A 17620-nucleotide genomic window follows, 5' to 3' on the forward strand; every position below is an offset into this window, starting at 1 on the left:
GCCCCCAGGGACAGACAGCGTGGTCACTTCAGACCCAGGCGTCCTCATGGCCCCTGGCAGCTCAGCCCTTAACCTGCTGGGCACAGCGTGCCCGGACCCGCACCTGACCCCCAGCCAGCTGTTCTGCGTTGCTCTGTCTGTGGCCACACGTTCGTTCTTGCCAGAAACTCTACAAACTCTCTTTTCTTTCTTTCCTTCCATGTCTCTGCCCTCCCCTTTCCTTTTCAGTTTCTATTTTTGTTCTTATTTTTCTCCTTAGCTTTCATTCTGTGGTCATAGCTCGCCTGGGCACTCTGGCGTGGTGAGTATTTTGTCCACGTCCTGGGGACCAGCAGGGCCTCCTCTTTCCATAAGCAGGAGGGGCTTCCTGGAGGCGACACCCAGGGCCCGCACAGGTCCTAGAGGGGAGGGTCTGCCATCATCAGAGGGGAAGGGGTGCTCGCCTTCCTGGACAAAGTCCCCGAGGGGCCTCCTGGGGGAGAGATGTGCGCACACACTCCCTGTTCTCTGCTCCGGGCACCTCAGCAGGAGGCAGCGCTGGGGGTTTGGTGACGTTTGTCCTTTGTGTATCAAGTGTGATCTGGGGTGACACTGGAGATTCGGCCAGGACCCCCGCCTTCCTGACAAGCTGGGCTCACTCAGGACGTCACAGTCATCCTAGGCTGTGACATCGTTCCTGCGACTTTCAGCCCGAGGTGCATGGGGAAGCTTGACCACTGCCTCCTTCCCAAACAAGACCTCATCATCCTGTCTCTGTGGGCACTGCCCCCCGCCAGAGGGCCTTTCCTCTGGAGCAGAGCCATCCTTCCCGGCGCCCTTGCCCCTCCAGCCCCTTCCCTCTCGCCCTGCCACCCCCCTGACCTATGTCCTGCATCTCTTTCCCTCCAGCCCCCCTTTCCTCCAACTTTACCGGAGAGCGGCGGGTGCCCGGGCAGCAGAGCGAGGCGGCGCGTCTCGTCCCTGAAGACTCGGGGGAAGCTGGCCTCTGCAGACCCCCTGCCGTCGAGGAGGAGGGAGAGAGGGGGTCTCTGAGCACCTCCGAGGGGACTGTCCACTTTGATGAGCCGGAATTAGAACTCGTTCTCCGACTGGGCTTCTCTGAAGAGACCTGGTCTTGGCTGCGGACCCCAGGTCCTTGCTTGGGACACAGCCCCCCAGCCCCAGTTACGGGGCCTTGCGGGGCCCCTGCGGGCAGGTGCCAAGGGCCGCTTCAGGGCAGGAGCCCCAGTCCCCGCCTCCCCTGGATCCCTCAGTGACCACAGCGTGAGTCAGAGCAGAGGGCGGACTCCCAGAAACAACGCAGGTGGCCGGCAGCACGCTGCGGCGAGGCTGTTGCCGCGACGGGGACCTTCGTCCAGGGCACCCGAGCGGCTCATGGAGCATCTCCAGGGTGGTTCCCTGGGTCACCAGGCCAGCTGCGAAGATGCTGCAACTCGCCCGCTGGGGTCCTGGGCGCTTGCCGACTGACACATGCGGCCACGCTGCCGTGTTAGACGCTGTCGCTAGTGGGAACAGAACCGTGGATGCCACGGTGCTGCTAGCCTCCCGCCCTGAGTCCCCCCGAGGGACCGGCCAGAGCGAGGACTGAGAGCCGGTGGAGGGAGCTGGGACGAGAAGGGCGGGTGGCTGGACAGGGCCGGGCCTCACTGGAGACGCAGGGGCCGGAGGCTGTCTCGAGCGGCGCAGACCCGGGCACCGCAGAGGCAGGCCCAGTGTGGCCGAAGCCGCCCGGCCCAGAGCTGCAGCCTTCACGCTCCAGGGGCAGAGTCTGGCGAGGACCACAGCGCCCGTAGGTCTGCGGTTGAGAAGGGGGCTGACGCCCAGCTGGCAGCAGGTGAGGCTCAGCCGTCACCCCTGGGGCGCCCACTCACCTCCTTCGGGTCTGTGGGATCCCGCCTCCTGGGAGGGGGGGCAGGTCAGCCCCTCTGAGGTGTGGGTTCAGTTTGCTGGGACACTGGCCCTGCAGCGGGAGCCCTGGTGTCTATGTGGGCGGGTGAGGGCCAGGTGGGCGCGGGGCGGTCCCAGAGGTGCTGACTGTATTGGGGGTGTCCTCTGCCCAGACCCAGGACACCCCCCAACATGGCCAGCCGAGGGGCCCATGTGGGGTCACAGGGCACGGCCCTGAGCCACAAGGGCAGCCTCAGCTCAGCTCCCGGCAGAAGAGGGCACCCGGCCCCTCCTGCCAACCCAGCCCCACCCCGCACCCCAGGCCTTTCGACCTGCCTGCCCACCCCATCTGGCTGGGCCCAGAAACTCCGAAACCTTTTCTTGTGGAGCAGCCCCTCTCTCCGGGCCTGACTCCCAGCTCAGCAGGCCTCCCTGGGCCCCCAGGGCGTCACCTCCCCCCAACCCCAGGGCGGGGTCAGAATCTGGATGGGCAAGCGCTCCTGGGGAGCTTTCCTCTCCACATGTTTCTGGGTGACGTGAGTGGCTCGGGGGGGCAGTTCTGTTTTCTGGGTCTGTAGGAGTGATAAGGGGCTCCGTCTCCACCACCCTGTCCCATCACAGAGCCAGCTGAACCTCAGACAGTGGGGCTGCAGGGCCCCCCAAGACACACCACCATGTAGAGAAGGGAGTTAGGCAGAGCAGAGGCCCAAGTGAGACCACTGCCCGCTCCCTAGAAGGGGCCTGAAGACACTCGACTCTTTCACACGGTTCCTCTAAGGAAGCCCATCTCTCAAAGCCACGTGCAGTCAGCCTGATGCGGGGCCTGGGCCCGGCCAGGGACACATGGGCAAAGCCTCCTGCTGGAAAGGCCACTCAGGAGGCTGGTTCTGGAGTGGAGGCTGGTCCCCCACCCTGGTCCACAATGGGCCCTCCAACCTGAGCACCCCTTCAAGGCCCAGTCCCTGGAGCTCGGGGTCCCTGATCTTGGGATCCCTGGAGCTCGGGGCCCCTGGAGCTCAGGATTCCTGTAGCTTGGGGTCCCTGGAACTTGGGATTCCTAGAGCTTGGGGTCCCTGGATTTTGGGATTCTTGGAGCTCAGGATTCTTGGAGCTCAGGGTCCCTGTACCTTGGGGTCCCTGGAGCTCAGGATTCCTGGATCTCGTGGTCCCTGGAACTCAGAGTCACTTGAGGTATGCAGGCTGCACCGTGTTGTGTGAAGGCAAGTGCTTGACGAGGACAACCCCCTGTCACAGCCTGGCTTCAGAGGTCACCTGTAGCCTGTGAAGGACAATGAACCCCGCACATGGCCACGGCGATGCTGTGTCAAAAGGGATGGTGCAGAGTCCCTGGAAGGGCCCTGCGAGCAGCGGGGTCACCTCTGCCCCTTTGGGATCTTCCCCACAGCCTCCCCCTAGAGAGCCAGCCCAGCTCTGCAGTCTGTCTTGCCGTGTGCCGGGCATGGGGACCCGCCAGGGCTTGGAAGGCCAGTCGGTGCCCCAGAACCATGAGCTGGTCTCACCTGTAGAGGAGAGCAAGGCCGGATATGGATGACTGGGTGCCTGAGGTGAGGGTCGGGTGTGGGGGCACTGGGCAGGCATGACCTCCCTGGGGCCAGGCAGTCTCCAGGACCTGGGTGTTGATGGAGGCTCCCTTGGACATCTGGAGAGAGACCCGGACGGGACTTGGACCAGCTCCTGCTCCCAGGATGCTCGTGTTGGGGTGGCCTTGGTAGGGGGCGGTGGGCATCACCATGTGGGGACGGAATTGGGCTGCACGTCTCACGCAGGGCTGTTGGGTGGTGGCACGCAGTGGGGGCCAGGGTCTCACTCTCAATGACCCATTGGCGAGCACATTTTCCCTCCACACAGCACCACCGTCAGGAGACCAGGGGGAGGTCTGGGTCACCAGCCAAAGTAGGAGGATACTGTCTGAAGCAGTTGGCACCAAGCCATCCTCACCCTGGGCAGAAGTAGTGGACGTTCAGTGAGAGGGGTCCCACGGCCCACGCTTGCCTTCACGGGGGCGCCAGGGGCGGCCACACTGCGACGATGCTGCTTTGAATTTTCTCAGTCAGGGTGGGGAGGGGACTGCTTTGTGGGCGCAGAGCTGGGGCTGTGGATCCGTGGCTGCGGACGCCCCCATCACGTTCTGGCTCACCAATCAGAGTGCTGACGCCTAAATCCAGGATGTTCTGTGTCGTTATCGCCCTTACCAGCCCTGACCGCTGACACAGATGGGGCTGAGCAGATGGGGTGGGGGGGATGGCGGCTGGGGCTTTCTGCACTGGAGACGTCGCTGGGAGGGGCTGCTTCCATGCACATTTGGTGCAGTTTGTGCAACACAAGTTACTGGATTCCTAAGCAAGTGTCCCCCTTCTCCCATCAGCTTTTTTAAAAGTCTTCTACTTTAAAATAGTTTCAGACTTAAAAGTTGCACAGGTAGTATAAAGTTCCTGTAGCCCTTCACCCAGCTTCCCCAGATGTCCCCATCTCACGTCGTCACAGAGCACTCTCCAAGCTCAGCTGGTCCACCCTCTCTGTCCAGACAAGCGTTTTTTGCTCCAGGAGCCCCCACCATGTCGCGTCGTCTCGGGTCTGTCCCAGTTTTCCTCATCGCCCTTGACTCTGGCACTTTGCTAGGAGCCGGTTGGTTATTCTGTGGATTGCTTTGCAGTTTGACTTGTCTGACGTGCTCCTCTGATGGGACTGAGGTTAGGTATTCTTGGCGACACTGCCCCCAGATGACGCGCCCTCTGAGTGTGTCCGTCAGGGTGCGCAGCGTCCATACACCGTGTCCCTCCAAGTGGAACCTTGATCAAGGTTCTACCAGGTTCTCCACTGAAAAGTTGTCATGGGTAACTATAAGTAGTGTTGGAGAGAGACACTTTGAGACCAACAAATACGATGATCCTGCTTAAACGTTTACCCGTAACTAAGCCGACATCAGTCGGTCTGTCCTGCCGTGGTGGTTCGCGTGGCTTTCTATTCCCATGTTCCTTCTATTTCATTAGAATGTTTCTCTGGAGAAGACCTGTCCCCTTCTCTCGTTTCTTCCTTTATCCAATTCCACGCAGCAGTATGCGCTCGTGGGTATTTAGTTTGTCCTGTGGGTTATAATCCAACACTGTCTTTAATTCTCTTCTTGCTCGGATCGTGGCAGGGTAAGTGACTGAGCTTCCATCACGTTGGTGTCTCTGACCCGTGAGCCCCTCTATGCCTTGAGCCCCTTCTTACCTTCCATCCCTGCAGGATGCGCAAGCTTATCTTGTGTTTCCCCTGCCCCAAGCCTCAAACAACCGCTTCTCCGAGGAGCCTGGTTCCTTCTGTTGGGAGTGGTGTTGGGGAACCAGCCTCTCGGGGCTGAGAGTGCTCGCAGCTCCTGGGGTGAAACAGCTGGCTGTTTCCAGGCCCTCGGGCAGAGCTTGGAAACACCTCTGTGCACGGACGCAGGAGTGGCCACGTCTCTTTGTTTGTTTCTGCTTGTCATCTATCTATGTACCATCTATTATCTATCACTTAGCTATCATTTGTCACCTATTTATCTGTCACTTATCATCTGTTGACTATCATCCATGCATCTATCTATCACCTGTCTATAATCTATCATTTATCTATCATCTTTCTGCCCCTGTCCTCCATCTGGCATCCATTATCCGTCACCTGTCTTCTGTCATCTATCACCTATCTGTCATTTATTGTCTATCATCGGTGCCTCCATCTGCCATCTCTGTGTCTATTATAAAACCACAAATTCACAATGATACTTCCAATTCCAGGCCACCCACTCAAGACCCAGCCCTGCCCTCCCCCTTTCGCGACCTGCAACTCCGTTCCCTGGAGATGTGGGTCTCACCGGTGGCTGCCCTGTATGAGTCCCTGCCGCTCCACATTTTCTCCAGCACCTGGTCAGTCTTTAGGGGGGCAGGGGATTCATTCTAATGAGGGCAAAGTGGTCATTATTTTGAATTTAATTTTTGTTTATCTGATGACTAATGAGGGTTTCTCTGGTAGCTCAGTTGGTAAAGAATCTGCGTGCAGTGATCCTGGGTCAGGAAGATCCCTTAGAGAAGGAACTGGCAACTGGCTCCAGTATTCTTGCCTGGAGAATCCCATGGACAGAGGGGCCTGGTGGGCTACAGTCCGTGGGGTCACAAAGAGTCAGACACAACTTAGCGACTAAACCACCACCGATGACCAATGATGTTGGGCATTTGTTGTGTGTTGATTTTCCTTCTGTGTATCTTCTTCAGTGAACTGACCATTGAAATCATTTGCCCATTTTTAAAAATTCAATCTTTGCTTTCTTATTATTGAGTTTTAAGACTCCTTTTTACATTTCAGACATAGCCCCTTGGTCAGATACATAATGCAAAAGTATTTTCTTTTTTGTCTTTTTCTTCTTTTGAGAGTATCTTTTGAAGTGAATTTCTTAGGTAAAAATCTGATTTGTCAACTTAAATATAAATAGGTTGTGTGGTATTGGGCCACGAAAAACCTTGCCTGATTGAAAGTCACCAGTATTTCCTCCAGTGTTTCCTGCTGGAATTTGTGGCTTTGTGTCTTACATTCGTATTCATGACCCATTTTGAGTTTCTGTTTGCATTTGGTGCATGGTTTTGGTCGAAGCACATTTTTTGCAAGTGGTTGTCCATCTCTCGTCTCCTCCCACCCCCACTGTAAGGAACTCTTCCTGTTTTTGAGTAAAATGCCTTCTGCTTGGCTGGACCAAGCCCACTCTGCAGTTAGCCCCATCCTGGATGGAGTGTCCTCCCCGCCTCTGAGTCATCGAACTCGGGGAGGCAGGGGGTCACAGCTGCTATCTGCTGGCTCCTCTGCGCTCACATGCCTGGTCCCCTCTGGGTCCTGGGGGTGGGGCTGGGGCTCCATGCGCCTTGTCTGCCCAGCTCAGGGTCTGGAAACCCGAGATGTGAGGCTAAACTGTCAGCAGGGCAGATTTACAGCTGTCCCGGAGCAGGCACTGAATACCGATGAGCCCCGCTCCTGTGAGCCTGCTCACGCTGTGCTGAGACGCAGTGACCAGAAGTGATGGCTGTTGTCATTGTTGAAATTCAGGGAGGAGTCGGTCTTGCTCAGGAAACATCCACAGTTAACAGGCATTGTGCCCACACGTGAGAGGAAGCCTTCATTCAAGCCATGTCTGTAATAGTCTCCATCATGACCTGATGAAATTGTCTTTTTAATTTGTGTCTGTTGTTTTATATTTAAGGGAAGAAGTACAAGCTGAGCTGTTTATGTGCCTCCCAGAGGGTTCACCCAAGCGTGAACAGCAGCTCCCAGGCCGTTCGTGCTGGGGGCGGGGGGCTGAACTCAGGGACAGCCCGCGGGTGATGGAGCCCCCAGACCTGGCACAGAGGGGCCCTGTCTGGGTGGCTTCGTCAGCCTGGGCTCCAGCCCAAGGCGGGGGTAGGGGTGGAGAAGGGAGCAGGCTCAGGGCTGTGGTCTGATGGCAGCTGACAAGCCCTGCACGGAGCGTGGCGGCCAAGGTGGCCAGAGGGCACTGCCATCCTGCACGCTGACTCAGGCCTGCATGCACGCGCACGCACACACACACACACACACACACACACCGCGGCCCTCCCACGAGTGTTCTTCCTCTCTGCTCTTTGCTGCACACACTTGCATGCGTCCTGACCCTGGCTTTCTGCTGCCACTGGGCTCGGAGTGGGCCTGCTGGGTGTTTCTTGTAACATCTCTGGCTTCACTGACGTCTAACCTCTGACCCGGTCCCGTGCCTGCCTCTCCCTTCAGAGGTAACCGCCTTCTGACCCCGGGGGCTGCACCCGGTGCAGAGCTTCGTGGCAGACACGTACGTTTCTGAAAGGCGTGACTGTCATTGCTTTTGAAGTCCTTGTGAGAGGCGTCATGCTTGTGGACGCGCAGCGCACTTCACTGCATGGTGCTCAGACTCACCCGTCCGGTGGCCCGTGTGTCTTCGTGTCCCGCTCCAGGGCGCCCTCGTGGGACTCCACCACCCCGGTGACGGGCATCTGGGTACGCCATTGTGAACACTTCCGTGAAGTTTGTTGATGTGCTGGTGCAGGAGTTTCTTCTGGGTGTCCACCTGTGGTCACTGGTGGTCATCCAAAATATAAAGCCTTGATATCAGGGGGTACTGACAAGCTCCTCCAGTTTCTATTGGCTCTGGAGCAGTTTTTTTCCTCTCTGTTTAGAATTTTGTGTTTACCTGATGGCCAAAGCTGTTCTCTCATGCTGCTGGGACCTTTGCATGCGGGCTTAGGGAGAAGTGGGATCACTGCCTGGAAGCCGACGGTCCCCTCCCCCGTTCTGCGTTCTGCTGCCTGATCTGTTCTGTCCAACGGCAGCTCATGGCCCGCGGCCAGCTGTCTAGCGCTTGTCATGTCACTCTTGCAGTTGAAGCAGTGTGGGCCCCTTCAGAGTGTGAGCATGAGGCCATCATTAAGAGAGGCCGTTGTTGGAATAGTCGGCACCAGAGGAGAGCTGGACGCCCCTTCTCGGCCTGCGGGAGCAGCTCCTGGTCACCCAGACGGAAAACAAAACAGGAACCGAGGGTTGTGTGTGTGCGGGTGGTTATGTGTGTGTGAGTCTGTGCATGTGGTTGTGTGTGTGTGGGTCTTTGTGTGAGGTTGTGTTTACAGGTCTGTGTGTGGCTGTGTGTGTGCAGGTCTGTGTGTGTGGCTGTGTGTGTGGGTCTGTGTGTGGTTGTGTGTGCAGGTCTGTGTGTGGTTGTGTGTGCGGGTCTGTGTGTAGTTGTGTGTACAGGTCTGTGTGTGGCTGTGTGTGTGCAGGTCTGTGTGTGGTTGTGTGTGCGGGTCTGTGTGTGGTTGTGTGTGCGGGTCTGTGTGGTTGTGTGTGCAGGTCTGTGTGTGGTTGTGTGTGCCAGTCTGTGTGTGTGGTTGTATGTGCGGGTCTGTGTGTGGTTGTGTGTGCGGGTCTGTGTGTGGTTGTGTGTGCGGGTCTGTGTGTGGTTGTGTGTGCGGGTCTGTGTGGTTGTGTGTGCAGGTCTGTGTGTGGTTGTGTGTGCCAGTCTGTGTGTGTGGTTGTATGTGCGGGTCTGTGTGTGGTTGTGTGTGCCAGTCTGTGTGTGTGGTTGTATGTGCGGGTCTGTGTGTGGTTGTGTGTGCAGGTCTGTGTGTGGCTGTGTGTGTCGGTCTGTATGTGTGGTCTGTGTGTGTGGTTGTGTGTACAGGTCTGTGTGTGGCTGTGTGTGTGCAGGTCTGTGTGTGGTTGTGTGTGCGGGTCTGTGTGTGGTTGTGTGTGCAGGTCTGTGTGTGGTTGTGTGTGCCAGTCTGTGTGTGTGGTTGTATGTGCGGGTCTGTGTGTGGTTGTGTGTGCCAGTCTGTGTGTGTGGTTGTATGTGTGGGTCTGTGTGTGGTTGTGTGTGCAGGTCTGTGTGTGGCTCTGTGTGTGGGTCTTTGTGTGTGGTTGTGTGTGCAGGTCTGTGTGTGTGCTGGGCACGAGCATGGGGCAGCCATTGCCGGGTCTTCTGCCCAGTGGTCTGGGGATTAGAGACAGGAGGCCTGTCTCAGCCGTGCAGTCATTCCAGGCCCGCAGCGTGCCCTCCACAGGTCCTGGGACGTTTGCCTTTGGGACCGGCTGGGCTTGACCCTGTGGATTCAAGTGCTAATCTCATCCAGAAACACCCCCCTACACCCACGCCAAACACATAGGATGTTTGTCAATGTCTGGGCATTGGCCCAGTCAAGTTGATGAGCCAGGCATGGTGTGAGCATGGACAGTCCTGGGCTGGAGTGGACTGCCCCGCCTGCAGCGGGCTCTTGCCTGTGGGACGCGGGGAGAAGGGCCTCGTCGATGGTCCCGAGGGTGCTGATAGAAGCCCTGTCCCCCTCTGATGGAAAGGCCCTGCAGAGAGCTGACCAGGTGGCAGGGAGGGAGCTCAGCTGGGTCTGGGCGAGACCAGCTGTTTCTTCATATTTCCCCCAAGTCCAAGCTTCAAGGAAGGAAGTCCTCGGCCCCAAACATGTTTTTTGTTGCTGTTGGTTTCTGTTGTGTTTGGAAATGCTAGGTTATGGTTTCCCAAAACAGTAGCGCTCGCGCGGAGAGTTTCTGGTTGTAACCCATCCCCCGCTGTTCCATGAGCTGATCGTATGCCTATTTGTGTGGCTTACTTCTGAGCCCCTGGGACCTGGAGTGGGGGTGATGTTTGGGGGCAGAGAGCAAAGATCTGGGCTGCAGGGCCTCGCCCCTGCCACATGCCTGTCGAGTTGGGCCCTGGGCCTCTGCCCGGCCCACCCCGTGTTCGGACCTGGGTTCACTTGCCCTGCACGCATTTCTGGACAACATGAGGCCCCCCACCTGCAGTTGGTTCCAACCCCAGGAGGGTTGGCCACCCTGCCAACAACTCTTTGTTTCTCGATAGTTGAGGAAGCAGCGGGAATCCCCAGCACAAACACAGACGTCGGGGCGGTGCCTCGGGCTCGCTTTTGACAGAAACCGGCGTGCTGTCTCCAGCCCGTGTGTCTGAGTGCACTTGCATGTGCCGCTGGGTGTTACTGATGAGCGTTCTGCGTCTGCAGCTCTGAGCAGGGTTCTGACGTCTCTGTGCCCACGGGGCTGGGTGCCAACATAGAGACAGCGCTGCCGCCAGCTGGGTTGTGTCCGGCCCGTACCCTCCTACCCCCTTGTCCTTCCTTCGTCCATCTTGGTGACTGTGACATAACCCACTTAGTGACGCTGGTTATCACTCTTCCTGAATGATCACTTGAATGACCACTTGAATCCATACCACCCACCCTCCAGTGCAGCCCAGTAAAAATGACATCACAACCCCTCCCTCCAGAAGCAAGGGTGAGGCTGCGGTTCTGGGTGCCCACCCTGATCGAGACATCACTGCCCCACTGGGCTGGGAGCGATGCATCCTGTGTCGCTCCTCCCCCACGACGTTCACCCTCATCCGTGTACAGGCGCTGCCCCATCCCCTCTCTGTGAAGCGCTGCACGCGGGGATGTACCTGGCTCGCTCACTGTGTGGACAAACCTTTGGTGTGGACCTCAAGACACACTCAGACCGCCCTGGCCCCTAACACAGTCAAATAACTGACTGACCAGCAAGTGGACAGGTGTGCTCACGGAGGCAAAGACCACGCCTCTCTGATCTGCAGCCTCACAGCCTCTGGGCTTCTGGAAAACAGTGGAAGGGAAGGCTCCTGGATCCCCAAGAACCCCCCGCAGGCCCAGGGAGTCTTAGGATGCAGCCCAGAATGGAGGCCCAGCTCAGACCTTGTGCATGATGTCCTGCAGGGACGTGGCTGGCTCTGCAGGGCCGGGAGACCCAGAAGGAGGCTCCTACACATTCTCTCTCCTGTGCAGGCCACAGGGAGTGCGCTCCCTGGCCGTGGAAACGCGGCTGTGTGTGTGGTGTCTCTGCTGGGGAACTGGAGGGGGTTTCATCTAAGGCTCAGAGCTCAGCGCTTTTATTGGGGCTACTCATGTGGGCACCCCCTGCCCGTACAATGCCAACCTCAGAAGGAGGCGGATGCTTGCCATAAATCACACCGTTTGTACGAACAGTCTCAGCTAGCTCACGAGCAGGACCTCTTCACTCCGGGAGAGTTTCAAAAGCCAGGTTCCCAGAGGCCAGTCAGGGCCAACCTGGCAGGCAGGCCCCTGTGCTGCCAGTGACTCAGCTCCTGCCCACAGAGGTGCTCCTGACTGAGGAGCCCGCCGGTCAGGAGGCCCAGGGCAGGCCCCGGCGAGGACCCGCACTCGCCTGCCCTGGGCCTGGCGCAGCTTCGGTGTGAGTGAGATCTTGGGCTGACGGGGACGGTCGGGAGATTGGGCCAGTGGCCAGAGAAAGGAGGGGTGGAGGACACCATGTTCCCAAGAGGACGTGGGACTGGGGGTCAGGAGAGAGTGGAGGTCTAGAAGTCACGCCTCTCTGTGTGTGTATACATGTGTAAATGTGTGTGCATCAGGAGGGAGGGGAGGTCTGGAAGCAGAACCACACCTCCGAGTGTGTGTGTGCGCACATGTATGCATATGTGTGTGCACATGTGTGCATGTGTGTGTGTCAGGAGGGAGTGGAGGTCTGGAAGCAGAACCACACCTCTGTATGTGTGCACATGTGTGTTGCATGTGTGCACATGTGTGTGTTGCACATCCGTGCATGTGTGCACATGTGTGTGTGCGTGTGTGTGTGCGTGTGTGCATGTGTGTGCGCACGTGTGTGTGTGTGTGTGTGTGTGCATGTGCAGTGCCACAGTCCTGGGTGGGAGCAGAGGGCGCCCGTCCTGGACGCAGTGCTGTGGGTGTGAGAGCGGAGGGCAGGCAGGCTCAGGAGAAGGGGCCCATGACCTCAGGGAACCGGATGCCATCACCTTGTCCCTTCAAGCTGGGGGGTGACTTTTGAATGCCACACATTATTTTCCACAAGATTCTTGTTCTGTATTTATTTGTGTGTGGCTCACACCCCAGACAGTCATCATCTTAACTCAGGGAGGCAGTGATGTGGTGGAGGCCCGCGAGCAGGTGGCCGGGGCCCTGGCTCTGGTCAGCCCGGAGGTGCAACGTCAGGAGACCCCTTGGCATCTCAGGGCTTCGGTCTTTCCATCTGCAAAGTGAGAAGGTCCTTTCTAACAGCTCGAAGTGGCTGGACTGATGGAACCTATTTAGGAGCGGGTCAGATGGAGGGCCTAAGAAGCAGGGTCACCTGAACTCAGCAGAGACGTCAACGGAGAGGTGTGACCCTCAGTGAGATGAGCTCACTGCAATCCCACTGCCTTTAGTGTTCATTCTTCTTGGTGGAATATCCCCTTACTGAGAAGTTAGTTTAACAATTAAAAACCAGAAATACTCTGTGCATTTTCTAATGTCTGTGACCTCAGGTTCCACTTCTGGGTGCCCCCCCACCCACCCCCATCCCCTCCCCTCCTCCCCCCTCCTCCCCCTTCTCCCTCCCCTCTCCCCCCTCCTCTCCCTTTGCCTCCTCCCTCCCCTCTCCCTCCACCTTCGCTCCCCTCTCCTCCCTCCCCCTCCCTCTCCCTCCCTCCTTCCTGTCCCCCCTCCTCCCTCCCCTCCTCCCTCCTCTCTCACCCCACCCAGTCTGCTGCTCCAGGGCCCACCCCTTCTTGTTAGATGTGGATCCTGGGAAGCACCTTCTTAACTTCTTCCAAATATTAAAGATGTAAAAGGTGAAAAGAAAGAATTGGCACATACCAGAGGCCCACTTTCTAAGTACTGAGAAAAAACAAAAACTCCCACGTGTGGGAGGGAGCTCTGAGGCCACGTCTGCATGTGACCTCATGAAGCACTTGACGTCTGTGGCGCGCAGCTCCTGGGAAGAGCCCTGAGCATCTCCCAGGCAGAGGCTCAGCATGGCACCGAGTTTGGGCCAGACTGTCCACCTGTGGAGCCAGCATCCTCCATTTCCCCAGACCTCTTCCCCGCCCGGAGTCCCTGCCAGTGGCTCAGGTATCTCACACTAACAGAAAGCATCTGTCTTCACTCTTTCAGAGGAGAAGCAGCACGTCGATGAAGCCAGTTTAAGGCGTGAGTTCCACTCCTTGAGCATCATGGTCCACAGCCTGGGAGAGCCTCCCTGCACTGGGACACAGCCCGACTTGTGGCTTGGAGGTGGTCCTTCTGTTAACCTCGCACCCTTGAGTCTAAGGTTGTGCTGTCAGTAATGCAGTGTGTGTGTGTGTGTGTGTGTGTGTGTGTGTGTGTGTGCATGAGTCTGTGTGTGCACACACACGTGCTCTGTCAGAAGACACACAGGGTTGAGCTCTTCTGAGGCACTTAGAGATTGATGTACTGGGTAATGAGATGGGCAGCCAGGTGAGAAGGTAACAGACAACATTGTATAAAAGAAACACAAGCTACATTGCCCAGGAGCTGGAGGGAGGTCCGCCTGTGTTGTCTGCAAGTGTTAGGTTCACTTTATATTTGTGTCGGAAGAAACGTTCCACTCGGGTACGGATGACAGAGGCAGCCAGACCAGGCTTGATTCCCTAGGATGAATCGAGAGAAAGATTACAGGATCAGACGGACATGCTTTTCTCTAGTGGGTGCAGGTTTTCCGCTGGGCAATGCACGATTAATCAACACTTGTCCAAGAAGGATGCATCCTTTCTGTTGTCATTAAAGCCACAGTTATGTATTCACTTGGACAAGAAATGGGGCCAGTTCACTGCTTTTCCATGTGAGCTTGATGTCAGGTTTGTATCTCAAGTCCAAAGTCTGCTTTAACCCTCCCTACATTCTTTTGTCTTGTTCTAATGACTGCCCGGCTTGGCACATTTGTTGTACTCAAGCAAATGGCAAACAATAGACTTGCATGAATGAAAGCCACCGTGGAGCTATGGATGAACTCCCAGAGTGATTCTGATGGAGTGTATGATGCAGGCGTCAGGAGCCGCTCCACAGTTCCACTCCTGAGGGCCTGCCCGGCGTGGTGTGTACCTGCCCAGGAGCAGCAGTTATGGAGGCTGGCCATTTGGGATCCCAAAATGTGCATTTTAAACCCAAACTCACACCCCTCGTGTTTATTTGGGTCATCATGATTTTCATGTTGTACATATGTCTGGAGTACTTCATATGCCCTACATCCCAGATTCTCAATCACAGCTTTGTAATTTTTAAAAGGGGGCAAACTCTACAGGAAAGAGAAACATGTAAATATGTACCAATGCTTATGAAGTCATTATTATCTGTATGTAAATAGGATGTGCGTTGGAAAGGGAACATGGCTCAGTGAATGTTTTAAGTAATCCATGTACCAAACTGCATTTCGAAACTGCATGTTCCCCAAAGCACACAGTCAGCTGCAGTGCCAAGTCTTCTCTTCAGACACCGTTGTTTCTGTTCATGTATCATGGGCACCTTCTGTTCATCTGACTACAAAATCCAGCATCTCAGGGTTGGGCTTTTGAAAAAAAAAAAGAGAGAGAAGAAAGAGACAAATATGAGTGTTCGTCACTAATTCCTGCCAATCCGCTGAGCATCTGAAGAATTCTAGTATTTTAAAATTATATGCATTTTCTAAATACTAGAATGTACCTTTTATTCAAAACCAGTGGACTGGATTGAATCGAATATTTGGGCTCTCTGTTTAGCTCTTCAAATAAAGGAAGTGTCAGGAAGAGGGTGAAACACAGAAGTGTTTGCTGCGTAACTGAGGTGTGTGCAGCCTAACAGCTATCACCACACGCAGCGCGCACGATGTCTAGGGAAACACACACGTGCTTTCATCTGCCCAAAGCAGAATTCCCGTGCACAGTATCCATAACACACACGAGCTTCCGTTCATCTAAACCAGAATCCATGTAGACTGCGGCTTCTTGTTGACACAGTGTGTGTCCCTCGTTCCATGGTCTCAAGCTCCAGTTGCTGAAGGACCGTGGCTTTTCCTTCAAGTGCTCAGCCCTCGAGGAGCCTGTAGCCTTCAGGACACCCTGAGTGCCTTACGCGGCTGTGAACACCAGCCGGCAGTCAGGAGGGAGGGCGTGCCGGGAGTGGGTTTGGAGGTGTTGGACATTAATCTACACTGACCATCACTGCGTCATGGACCTTAAGATGGACTGTATGTTTTAACACAGTAACGGATTTACGTTTAGGCTCAGGAAAATCAAGCTGTACATATAGGTATCAAATCATATATTTGTTTACTGTATATTTTTTAAAAGCTTTATTGTGAATTTATGCAAACACGAATGAGGACTTGTTTTCTCATGGCGATGCGCCAGGCAGTGTTTGTGTTCCCTGAAGCAGTTCCTTAATAACCAGACTCTAAACACGTGATACTCTGTGCAGTGCTAAACAGTATTCCGAGGCCTAAAATAGGTTTGTATGGTGATCAACTACAGATTTTACACATATTTTTGTATTGTGATTCCTATGATATATACCAGAGAATTTTTACTCATTTGTAAATTACTGTACAGTTTTTAATAAAGATTGTTTTAAATCTTAGAATATCAAAGTTCTCCACCTCACAAAGTATTAAAGTCTGGACTTATCGGCTACAGTAGCCACTTCTGTGTTCTGTGTCCACTCTCCGAATGACAGGGCATCTTCCCACACCAGAAAGGAGAGCTGGGCCTTCTGCGCATTGGGAAGGGGGACCTGGGCGTCTCACATACAGCCTTGTCCTAAGTCATGGGTGGGGGGGGCGCTCATCCGGAGGACAGGCTCTGAGGTCACCTGAGGTCAGCCGCAGGGGAGGCCTGGTCCTCGGCTGTTTGTCAAATGAGAACCAAGGGAAGAGTCAAGTCCCTGAGAACGGTGAATTTCCGCGAATGAATAGGAACATGTTTCAGTGGCAGTGACCCCACACAGGTGGGTACAGGCTGCCTGATCTCTTTGGGAAAGCTGGGGACCCAAGATGGGGCTGGGACCAGGGGCGGGAAGGGTTGATTGGGCTCTGCAGGGCTCTTACGCCTCCCGCTGTCCCAGCTTAGGCTTTGAAATTCCAGCCGCAGCTGCTCTAACAGAAGCAAGGACTGGGATGTCTTTTCCTTAAAAACCAGTCCCTGGGGGGCTTGACGGAGTGACAGCACTGTTCTGGGATGCTGGGCGGGCTCGGAGTCCTCCTACTGTGTCCCACCCAAACTCTGAACTTGCTTTTTAAAAAATAAGTGTTTATCTATCTGGCTGCATTGTGTCTTAGTTGCCTCACATGGGCCTGGTTGCTCTGCAGCATATGGGGTCTCAGTTCCCCTACCAGGGACGGAACCATGTCTCCGCCTTGCAAGGCAGATTCGCAACCACTGGAGCACCAGAGAAATGCCCGGAGTCTGTTTTTACGGGCAGTCAGGATCAGCTTCTGTGGTCACATCATCCCCCCCACCACCACCCGCCCTGCTCTGCCCTTCCAACTCGCCAAACGTTAGAGTCAGAGCCTCCTTGCCTGACTTGAGATCGCCCACAGGGCCTGGAAATGTAACTGGAGTTTTGAAAAACTGTGGGTGTTTTTTTTTTTTTCTTTTCCCCTGCCTGCTCTCCGCCGGTCCTTCTGTAGGCTGAGAGGGAGTTCAGAAACCAGTTGCGAAGCGGCTTTGCTTGGGCAGAAAGCGTGCCCTCAGCCCAGACCTGGCGCTTTCAGCACCCGCTGCATGGACAGCGCCGGCTCCGGGCGGGCGCAGGGCAGGGCTTGCGGGTGAGGGGCGAGCAAGGGGGACCGGGCGTGGGGAGCGCCGGGCCGGGTCCGCCCCGTCTACGCGCAGCGCTCAGACCCCGCCACTGGAGGCTCCGGGACCCGCCGCCCCTCGCCCGCTCCCGCAATGGCAGCGAGGCGGCCGCAAGAGCCCGCAGGGGCTCTACCCGCCTGCCTGGGGGCGCGGGGCACGGGCAGCCCCCGGGCCCGCCCCAAGCTCGGCGGAGTCTTCCGCTGCGTGGAGGACGCCTTTGAGAACAAGACACTGCCGCTGGACACGCTGGGAGGCGGCCACCGGGGTCGGAGAGGCGGAGAGCCCTACAGCGGGCCGAGCGGCTACCCGGGGAGTCCCAGCGAGCCAGGTGGAGACGGCCTGGGGGCCGCGGCGAGTCTCCCAGAGAGGCCCAGCGCGGCCCAGGCCCACGGTCCACAGCAGGTAGTGGCCGCGGTGCGGGGGCTGCGGGCGGCGGGGCCGGTGAGCAGGGAACGCGGGCTCTGCCCCTGAGGCACGACGCTTCCACCCCAGAGGCTCCCCGGGTGCCGTCCAGGGGCCCGTCCTCTTCGGAGAGCCTCCAGCCCCTCCCCGAGGACGCGAGCGCTGGCCGCAGGATCCGTTTCCCCC

General features: G+C 56.6%; 1 protein-coding gene across 22 annotated transcripts in view; it reads left to right on the top strand.

Moving 5' to 3' along the window:
- The window catches only part of JAKMIP3 (Janus kinase and microtubule interacting protein 3), a 92791-nt gene extending 76931 nt beyond the window's left edge, over nt 1-15860 (top strand). For 18 of the 22 annotated variants that reach the window (XM_043925541.1, XM_043925539.1, XM_043925542.1 and 15 more), the window contains 2 exons: nt 889-1834; nt 13359-15860. In XM_043925541.1, coding sequence (XP_043781476.1) covers nt 889-1032 — 144 coding nt within the window. In that variant the 3' untranslated portion in view covers nt 1033-1834; nt 13359-15860. Of the gene's footprint in view, nt 1-228; nt 302-888; nt 1835-13358 lie in introns of those variants that run through there. The other 4 variants (XM_043925557.1, XM_043925558.1, XM_043925560.1 and 1 more) reach the window with 1 other exon arrangement.
- Nucleotides 15861-17620: the final 1760 nt, after the last annotated feature.

The sequence above is a fragment of the Cervus elaphus genome, chromosome 15 (assembly GCF_910594005.1).
Source record: "Cervus elaphus chromosome 15, mCerEla1.1, whole genome shotgun sequence".
In the NCBI taxonomy this organism is placed as follows: Eukaryota; Metazoa; Chordata; class Mammalia; order Artiodactyla; family Cervidae; genus Cervus; species Cervus elaphus.